At 36.9% G+C, this 10,318-nt stretch overlaps 1 protein-coding gene across 1 annotated transcript; it reads left to right on the plus strand.

Annotated features, from left to right (window-relative positions):
• Positions 1-1,323: 1,323 nt before the first annotated feature.
• Positions 1,324-10,261, plus strand: LOC107944503 (trafficking protein particle complex II-specific subunit 130 homolog). The gene is given in 25 exon segments (XM_041075665.1): positions 1,324-1,547; positions 2,216-2,445; positions 2,758-2,939; positions 3,283-3,466; positions 3,724-3,814; positions 4,271-4,431; positions 4,765-4,801; positions 4,804-4,853; positions 4,948-5,109; positions 5,200-5,261; positions 5,408-5,498; positions 5,856-6,019; positions 6,185-6,398; positions 6,681-7,226; positions 7,313-7,522; positions 7,735-7,843; positions 7,846-8,115; positions 8,217-8,307; positions 8,427-8,511; positions 8,955-9,144; positions 9,371-9,666; positions 9,747-9,777; positions 9,780-9,836; positions 9,966-10,019; positions 10,022-10,261. Coding segments are annotated over 25 exon segments (3,774 nt in total). The 5' UTR covers positions 1,324-1,483; the 3' UTR covers positions 10,165-10,261.
• Positions 10,262-10,318: the final 57 nt, after the last annotated feature.

Here is a 10,318-nt window from a genome sequence, read left to right on the forward strand (position 1 = left end):
CAAGAAATACACCTTTGGAACTCGTTGAGGGGAGACCGAAATTTTATGGAGAAGTCTTCGAAGTGCCATTTAATCAAAGCTAAAGGAACCATTAATAGGTTAATATTATCCCGAGTTGAGTGAAGATTTTTTCTTCCAACTCTATGGAAAATCCAAGTGACTGAAGAGAACATGAATTCACAAAGAAGAAACGCCTTACTAGGTTAAATCTGCATGACACTAAGTCAACTACCAAAGGAAATGATGGACATTTGCCTATAGTAGGATTTAAACTCCCAACCTATAAGATATAGGCTACTTGAGGGGAGGCATGTACCGTTTGGTCTAGTTGAAAAGACGCATTTTGTGGAGGAGAGTTTAACTCCTTTTGGAGAGGTTTTTAAAATAACATTTATCAAAAATAGACAAATCCTTCAATGGATTAGTATTGTCTCAAGTTGAATCAAAGTTTTGTCTCTTGATATATGGAAAGCCAAAGTGCCATGAGTTTGCAAAGCGAGAATCCTCATTGAATCAGGCCATATGTAGCACTCGATTAATTATCAAGAAAATGGTGGTTATTTACTATTGGTAGAGTTTGAATATCTAACTTATAATATGTAAGTTAGGGAGAGATGGTACCACTCTCTAGAGAGTTAGAAGACAAAATCTTACCTTATCTAAGGATAGTACTGAGGTCCAAAAATATCTCATGTTAGAGGGGAATTATTTTAAATAAAGAACAACCGAATACACTAAAAAGAATCTTATATCAGATTAGTAATTAAACCTGTTGAAGCTGCAGAATAGGAGAGACTGAGAGAGACCAAGTCAGATTAACTATTGAAGCAGTAGAATAAAGGAAAGACCAAGTCAAACTGTGTAAGGCTTTGTTTGTGGAACCCATAGCTAGCAATGCTGGAGGGCAGGCAAAGTACTCCATAGAAGCCTAAAACGCAAAAGGAAGACGGTCCATAAGGCTGATTATTAGTATCACTTAATACAATAATATGCAAACTAAATTATCAATGTAACATCCTGGATAGCCTTCATGTGTGTGTTTGCTGACCTGGGATTTCGAAACTATGTTATCCCAACTCTTTATTGTAAAAATTCGTATCAAATACATACCCGTATTCCACATCCATTCAGCCAAATACTTTAGCCTGGAATGTTTCTTTCAGGAGAGTAAAACACAGCATTTGCAGGCAATGGAGAAGTAATTTGGGCTAAAATCGATCTTTTCTTTCAGGCCTTATTTAGTTGGGCCTAAGAAAAATCTTTGAAACATGGACGACGCCATTAATGAGGCCCAGCTGACACTTTGAGTAAACATAGCGCTTAACGAGGACGAAGCGGAGGAGAAACTAGATCCTTGGGTTGGAGCATAAGCGAAACTAACACTCCAAATCTCTCACTAAGATAAATTAACCATTTTTCCTTCACTTTTCTGCATTTGATCTAATGGATTTTGTAAGTTTCTTATAGATCGGGAAAGAAGAGAATGGCGAACTATCTAGCTCAGTTTCAAACAATCAAGAGCACTTGTAACCATCTTATCATTGCTGGTAATTACTTTTTTTGCTTCTCATTTGAATTGAACTCTTCCAATTGAACTTTGGGTTTAGGGTCACTTTTAAATCTCTTTTGGGGATTTTTATGGTGTTGGGTGTGCGGGATCAGGGATGTGTTTACTTTAGTGTTAGATTTCTGATGTGGAAATTCTAAAGGTTGATGTTATTTATTCATGATTTAAGATTTTGAGTTGATTTTTTTGAAAGTAAAGGATTGTCTAAATGTGAAGAGTTAAGTTTAAATGGATAATTTTTGGTGATCATGAGGTAAATGTTGTTGCTTTCAGCTTCTTAGTTGATTTTATGAAGCGAGTACTTGATTGTTTTTTTTCTGGGAATTTATTACAACTTAGAAGTAGGGAGAAGTTAATACTAAATCTTCGATTGCTTGCATCAATGCCGGTGACTGTCTAATAAATGTCGTTGCTTTAAGTTTTGTACTTGATCTTTTTGCCTTCTGGATCGGTTAGATGTATGGAATGCGAAATGGAAATATATGACCTATGGATATTTAATCTATCAACTCCAAAGTTTGTTTCTTTTCTAGTTGTTTGTATTTAATAGTAATTTGTGAATCATGGGTCGGAACTAGCTCACATTGTTCCGATCTTCTGCTAGCTTCAGATTTCTAACTAACTATTTCGTCGTCAACTGCATTACAGTTGAAGATGTCAGTGACTTGTGGCCTACTGTCAAGAATAGTTTTGAAGAGCGGCTTCCATTCAAAAGGTCTTGCTTAAATAACAAGACCCGGAATCCTGTGTTTGTAGAGAATTTGCCAGCTGAATACATATTAACAACTGATGCAAGACTACGTAGCAGATTTCCTCAGGAGCAATATTTATTTTGGTTCCGAGAGCCATATGCAACTTTGGTTCTTGTTACATGTGAGGTACATTGATTCCAGTTTATGATCTTTATTGGAGGTGAACTAAATTTTAGATCCATGATCACACGTGAGAAAAAGATAAATCCTTAGAGCTTTCTGTATAACTCAGATCATAATTCTTCAACTGAGCCTGTAAAATAACGGTGTCTGTCTGGGCAAACCTTGTCTTTCCGTGATGATATACTTAGACTTTTCTCTGATGCTTCTAGTTCTTTTCTTCTTTCTTTTATTAGTCTTTGCCTTAATATGCTTGTCCATATTTATTTTCCATCTTCTATATTTTCTTATTCTTTTATTCGCATTCTTCTTCCATAGGATCTTGATGAGTTCAAGACCATTCTTAAGCCACGCCTGAAATTAATAGTCCAAAATGATGAGCGTGAATGGTTTATTGTATTTGTGTCTAGAGCCCATCCCAACAATGATCAGGCCACTAAAATGGCAAAGAAAGTATATGCCAAACTTGAAGTTGATTTCAGCTCCAAGAAGAGGGAAAGGTAAGCTTGCAGCTCTCTGCAGTTTGTATACATTCTGATTGATGGCATGGATAGTGTTTATGCTGCTGCTGATTACTTTAGACTTAAGTGTTAGTTTTAATCTAAAGTATGGCTAGGCAACATATAAAAAATTTGATATGATTTTCCGCTCCTTTTATATTCTGCCATTCCTAAAGAATTGTTTCCATTATGTTAAGCATTTTTTTGCACTTAGTTCACCCATGTTGCAAACCGTTCGAAAAGAAAATTGTGGTGAAAGTTTGAAAAAGTAGTGCTCTCAGGAAACTGGTATTTAATTTTTCCTTTGTCATTTTCTGATACTTGAAAACTATGGTTCACTTAGGTGCTGCAAATTTGACATTTATGCCCCTGAAGCAAATTTTTGGGAAGACTTAGAGACCAGGATTATGGAGTCTGTCAGAAATACATTGGATAGGCGTATACAATTCTATGAGGATGAGATACGCAAGCTTAGCGAACAGCGTTTCATGCCAATTTGGAACTTCTGTAATTTTTTCATTTTGAAGGTTCGGTACTCTTTTTAAAGTTAAGAGAATATGGTTATGGCTAATATTGATCCAGGAGAAAACTTTATGATTTTCTTTCTCTGGTTTTTGTATAGTTGAAGGTCATGGAAGAAACATGAACTTACTTGAGAGGCTCTAACTTAAATCTATTTTGTTCTTCCAGGGATATAATCCCAATTAAGCTAATCAAAAAAGTATATTTTTTAAGCTTACTTTCAACACTTCGACTGTTAATGCTTCACTTTTCTTATCCTTAGGAAAGCTTGGCATTTATGTTTGAGATTGCTCATCTTCATGAGGATGCCTTGCGTGAATATGATGAACTAGAATTGTGCTATTTGGAAACAGGTGTGAAATATAAATGTCACTTTCTTAAGTGTCTGTTTTCATCTTATACTTAACTCTCTACTCTACATATTTGTTATTTCTATTTATGCTTCTAAATAGCAGTATGATTTTCTATAAATAAGAATTCCCTATTGTAATATGAATATGAGTAGTACTTATAGTCAAATTCCATTCTTTATGTAGTGCTTAACTTTTGCCTTCAATTGTCTTACTTTGGAATTTGGCTGCCACAAAAAGTTCATGGTGGCAAATTGCTAATGCAATATGTCTTCATATCTCAGTTTTTTATTTTTCAGTTGACCGGATAGATAGGGTATGCAAGGGCATTTAGTAAATGCCAAATTTATAATAAGTATAATTATTAAAGTTTTGTCTTGAAGTGCTCCATTTTTCTTTTGAATTTGTTAGTTGCTTTCAGCCAAGCATTTCATGGTCATATTTAATATATAAATGCAGTTAATATGGGCGGGAAACGTAGAGAATTCGGAGGACTAGACCATGGTGATGATCAGGCAGCACTGCTCATTCCTGGAAACAAATCTCTAACACAGATTGTCCAAGATGACTCTTTCAGGGAATTCGAATTTAGACAGTATCTCTTTGCTTGTCAATCAAAGGTTGGTACTGCTAAGTGCTAACTCTTTAGACTTGAAGTACTCAACATTTCACAGTCTGACTTTGAGACTAATTTCTATTAAAATCAGTTTATGTGTCTGTTGTCAATTTTTAGAACTTTATTATAATGCCATTCTTAATGGGTTATTGGAATTGTAGCTGTTAGCTATATTTCCTAGCATTTCATTTAGGTGGTTAAACAATTTCCAAATGATTCTTTTAGCTTTACTGAAATGTTCTATGGATGTTTCTTTACTGGCATTGGTTTATTAGGTTGACATCGTAGTTGGCATGTCTGTGTATGTGCCTAAAGTTTCTCACTGATTAAATTGCAGCTTTTATTCAAGCTGAATCGTCCTTTTGAGGTTGCTTCAAGGGTTATTCATTTGTAATTAGTTTCTCAAAAGTCCTGGCTTTACATGAGGTATTTGATAATGTTTGCTTTTGTCAGCAACATTTTTTCACTGTTTTCTTTCCCCTTTTTTAATCTTAATCTTTTCCTCTTGGGATTGTTGTAGAGTATTTTACCTTTCTGTATGCGTGAAGTTTGGGTCATCACTGCATGCTTGGCTTTAGTCAATGCCACCAATTCTCAATATAAAGAAGGGACTGCAACCCCTGAAATAGAAAGGGAGTTCTATCGCCTTCAAGGTGATCTTTTCTCATTATGTAGGGTTAAGGTAATTTTTTATTTCCTATTTTAAATAACAAAGAAATTTCATTTGTTATTTTGTTGAATGCCCACTGATGCATATTGATGATTTTGGCAGTTCTTGAGGCTTGCGTATCTAATTGGATATGGAACAGAGATAGAAAGGAGTCCTGTTAACAGGTATGCATTCCATCTTTGTAGATCAAATCCACTTTTGACTTTCCATGAATTCGGTTACGTGTTTCATAATTTAAAGAAGGCAAGTCATGAGGTCGAAGCCAAATGTTAAACTATCTAATGGTATCGTTGCCTTTTGTTTTGAGCAGTGCTTCTTTGAGCATGCTACCTTGGCCCAAGCCAGCAGTTTGGCCTTTGGTTCCTGATGAAGCTGCCTCTGAGGTGCTTCTGAAAGAAAAGGCAAGTTATTGTTCCACATTTGTAAAACTCACAGAAGGGCACATTTGTTCTTTTGGATTAAAACTGCACCTTGGTAGTAAAGATTTTGTCAAACTAGTAGTGTAGGGCTTCAATTTTTTACCCATCTTGTATTCTCAATGCCATAACATTATAATTCATGGTTTATAAGCTGCTGATATGGATATCGATTTTTTATTTAAAAGATCAATAATGGAACATTTTAATAGATGGTTGACTGCAATAATGGTCCTCCCTTTTTAGTGGCCTTATTCAAGGTAGAAACTTTACTTATGTATTACACGAGTATATAGCCCATTATTGGCTATTTCACGTTTAATCTTTACTTATTTGATTCAGATGATTCTGCAAGAAAATCCTAGAGTCAAGCACTTTGGCATTCAGAGGAAACCCTTGCCACTTGAACCTACTGCCCTTATTCGGGAGGCAAATCGGCGAAGGGCTTCCCTTTCTGCTGGAAACACATCTGAGATGTTTGATGCCAAACTAGGCTTTGCTGATGGGTAAGGAAATCGCAAGAATCCAGGCAATGTTGCTTTAGCATTTTTTTGAAGATGAGTTACTATTAGACTGAGTTTTTCACGTCAAGAATTTTTTTAATTTTTGTTTTCATTTTGCCATTTTTTTTTTGAAGTTTTAATGTCAAGTAAATGTATGCAATCTGACAGATTAGGGTCAGATGCATCTTCAAAGACTTCCCCATCAAGTAAAGCACAAGCAATTTCGATGTCTCGTACTTACTCTACTCCTGGAAATTTTGAGGGCTCTATTGATCGACCCATGAGGCTTGCTGAAATTTTTGTTGCTGCTGAACATGCTCTGAAGCAAACAATTTCAAATCCTGATCTGCTAAAAACTTTGTCATCCATACAGGATATTGAGGTATCAAACATAGGCTACAACATGTGCATTGTTCTTACTTCCACCCCTTCTATGTTGGTTTTTTTTTTTTTTTTTTGGGGGGGGGGAGCAGGGGTGGAGGAAGGTTTTGACTCCTTAGAAATAGTAACAAAAATTTATACCAAAAGTACATTCTCGGATTAATATTCAAGATTTATTTGACTGATCTGGGGCACTTATATTCAATATTTAATCTGCACTTATATTCAATATTTAATCTATCTTTCTCTTTTTTCTAATGAATTTCTATTTGGGTCATGGCAGCAAAAATATATGGATCTCACTAAAGGTGCTGCTGATAATTACCATCGTTCTTGGTGGAAAAGGCATGGAGTTGTCCTTGATGGTGAAATTGCAGCCGTTTGCTTTAAGCGTGGGAACTTTGACCTAGCTGCAAAGTCATATGAGAAGGTTTGCGCTCTTTATGCTGGTGAAGGGTGGCAAGATTTATTGGCTGAAGTACTGCCAAATTTAGCTGAATGTCAAAAGATACTCAATGACCAAGCTGGCTACCTAACATCTATTGTACGATTGCTTTCACTAGATAAAGGTTTATTCTCAGTGAAGGAACGCCAAGCTTTTCAGTCAGAAGTTGTTAGCCTTGCACATAGTGAAATGAAGCACCCCGTTCCGCTTGATGTGTCATCGTTAATTACATTTTCTGGAAATCCTGGGCCTCCTTTGGAGTTATGTGATGGGGATCCTGGTACCTTATCTGTAACAGTTTGGAGTGGCTTTCCTGATGAAATAACCCTTGATTCTCTTACTCTCACTTTGATGGCTACGTATAATGCTGATGAAGGTGGTAAGGTATGGTTTTAAGACAAGATGTTGCTAGTATGTTTTAAGCTATATCAGAGCTTGATATTGACTTGGTTTTTTGATGCAAATTTCAGTTAAGGAGCTCTAGTGCCACTGTACTAAAGCCTGGTAGGAATAAAATCACCTTTCCTTTACCACCTCAAAAACCTGGATCATATGTCCTCGGAGTTCTTACTGGACACATTGGACACTTGACTTTTAGATCTCACAGTTTCTCCAAGGCAGGTCCAGCAGATAGTGATGATTTCATGAGCTATGAGAAAACAACCCGGCCTGTCTTGAAGGTACTCTCTATCTCTCTTTGATATAAGTGCTGTCTCTCATGTTAATATGGCTTAACAAAAGTTTCGGACAATACTCTTCATAATCATTTCTATAAAGTTAACTGTTTTTTTAATGTTAAAATTATACCTTAGTGATATACCTACGACTGTAAGATCAGGAATCCTATTTGTTCTTTCTATTTCTTCAATCTCCTGATCAAACCTTCTCTTAGGTTTCCAAACCAAGACCTCTGGTTGATCTATCTGCTGCTATATCATCTGCCTTGCTGATTAATGAAGCTCAGTGGATTGGAATTATAGCGCAACCAATAAACTACTCCTTGAAGGTGCTGTCATGCATATTGATACTGGTCCAGGTCTGAAGATTGAAGAGTCGCATTCCATCGAGATGGAGACCTACATAAATGCTGCTCAAATTTCCACTGATATGGCAAACTCTGGTGATGCTAGGAAAGATGGTAATAAAAACTTTGAGCAGCTAAGACTCCTCGATGGTCAAATAGAGTTTCCAGATTGGGCCAGTGATGTGACCTCAATTCTTTGGATTCCTATTCGTGCTATTGATGATAAGCTAGCAAGGGGGTCATCTTCAGGTCCGGAAACACTAGAAAATTTCTGATAGTTTAATTTGTCTACATGTTTGTTTTGTGTGCAAAAATGTATGTTTGTTCAATTATGTTGCACGCTGTGGCAGGGGCCCCGCAGAAACAAAGTATCGTGGATGGAATGCGGACAGTAGCTTTGAAACTTGAGTTTGGAATATCAAACAACCAGATCTATGACCAGTATTGCTTCTTGTATTTCTAGTTTTAGTTCTCTATGTTTGAATTTGAATTCTCTCTCTCTCTCTCTCTCTCCCTCTCTCCCTGTACTTTATTAAACAGACACTGCAATATATATGCAGAACAATAGCTTTGCATTTCACCAACCCTTTCCATGTGAGCACACGTGTTGCAGATCAATGCAATGACGGTACTTTGCTTTTGCAGGTAATATGTCCGTAGTTTTCAACCACATTCATGTTTGCATACTTTCAATGGTTAACTTTAGCCACATTCATGTTTGCATACTTTCAATGGTAAATTTTAAGTGAACATCATGTAATCTAGCATACTTTCAACCACACTGCAGGTGAATAGCTTGAGCTTGTTGTATAGCATCTAAAAATGTGAAATGCTTATACCTTTTAGTAGCATTGCTCAGTTATTGTGTAAACCACTTCATAAGAAATAAACTGACTGCATGTTGCATTAGGAATTTACCATATGTAATGAATATATGTATATATCGCATGTCAGTAAGAAAGGTAGTTTCAGTCTTACAATTCATTGTGTATGCTGAAAATGACATTCCTCGTTGATTTATGGGATACAAATTTCCCATAACTCTTCATACTTTGTATGAAGCTCACATTGGTTCATGTTACTTCCAGGTAACACTGCACTCCCAGGTGAAGGCCACATTGACTGTCAATGATGCTTGGCTTGATCTTCAAGACGGATTTGTTCACGCTGGACAAGATGATGGAAGACCAGTTTCCGGCTTTTTCCCTCTCGTCATATCTCCAACTTCAAGAGCAGGACTCCTATTCCGTGTATGTTTGGGGAATGGAACAGCTCTAGGTATGGTTTTCATGTCTTTTAGGATAGTATGAGGGTATAGGACTGTAAGCTTCTGCTTCTGTGATTCTCGACCTGTTTATTTACTTTAAAACGTCTGACTCACTGAGGCTGTGCATTATATTTATTGTCTTAGAATTAACAAGCCCTGTATGTGATAACATTGCGGAAATGTAATACACCTTCCCATATTGCCCTGTAACAAGTAATCAACCTCGTGCTTTTACAGATGAAAATAAGGCTCAACCAGAGAGCATATTAAACATCAGCTATAGAATTGCTGGTGATAGGACCATTGGGGCACACCCACCCGTGGCTGCAAAATCAAATGAAATTGAGGGTACTAGTCAGGATATAATCTTCCGGAGTGCTGTAATTTTGCAACGGCCTGTTCTTGATCCATGCCTGGCTGTTGGGTTTCTACCTCTTCCTTCTGATGGTCTACGGGTCGGGCAACTTGTTATCATGAAATGGAGGGTTGAGAGGTTGAAAGACATCGAGGAGAGCAGGGTTCCTCAAACCAATGTAAGTTGAAATAATCCTTCTCGACCAAAGTTGGCCAAAGCTTGCACCTCTGTAATTCATGTTTATTGCTTTATTGACAGGATGATGTACTATATGAAGTGAATGCGAATTCCGAAATTGGATGATAGCCGGGAGGAAAAGAGGGCATGTTTCTCTCTCCACCAAGCAAGGTTTAAAAACTGCTTCCCTTTTCAATTCTTAATGATAATTCCTGATGGCTACGTAGCTGAGTTGATAAGGCAATCATATTATCATATCTATTGGTGTGAATGTAAATGCCATTTTATTTCCAATTACAGGTTCAAGGATATTTATTTCCGTACTATGCATGCCACTCAATGCCGGTTATGTCCACCCCCTCATCTCGGGCTACCAGATATCGATGAGGCAAACATAAGCTGCAGTCCAGCCGGACCTCACCTCGTTTGTGTCTTGCCTCCTGCACTTAGTTCATCTTCTGCATTCCAGCCTGATCATCATGGATTTTCCTCATACTGAATCTCTGGCCATAAAATTTCCACTTTTGATAAGTAAACTTTGTTCTATAAAAAACTTTTAACTGTCACAGATTTAGATTTAGACCAAATTTTGTTCCTTCACTGCTTCACCAGTTGGTGTAATGTGTTGTGGCTCATGTACAGAAGAGTTTGTA

The sequence above is a fragment of the Gossypium hirsutum genome, chromosome A01 (assembly GCF_007990345.1).
Source record: "Gossypium hirsutum isolate 1008001.06 chromosome A01, Gossypium_hirsutum_v2.1, whole genome shotgun sequence".
Taxonomy (NCBI): Eukaryota; Viridiplantae; Streptophyta; class Magnoliopsida; order Malvales; family Malvaceae; genus Gossypium; species Gossypium hirsutum.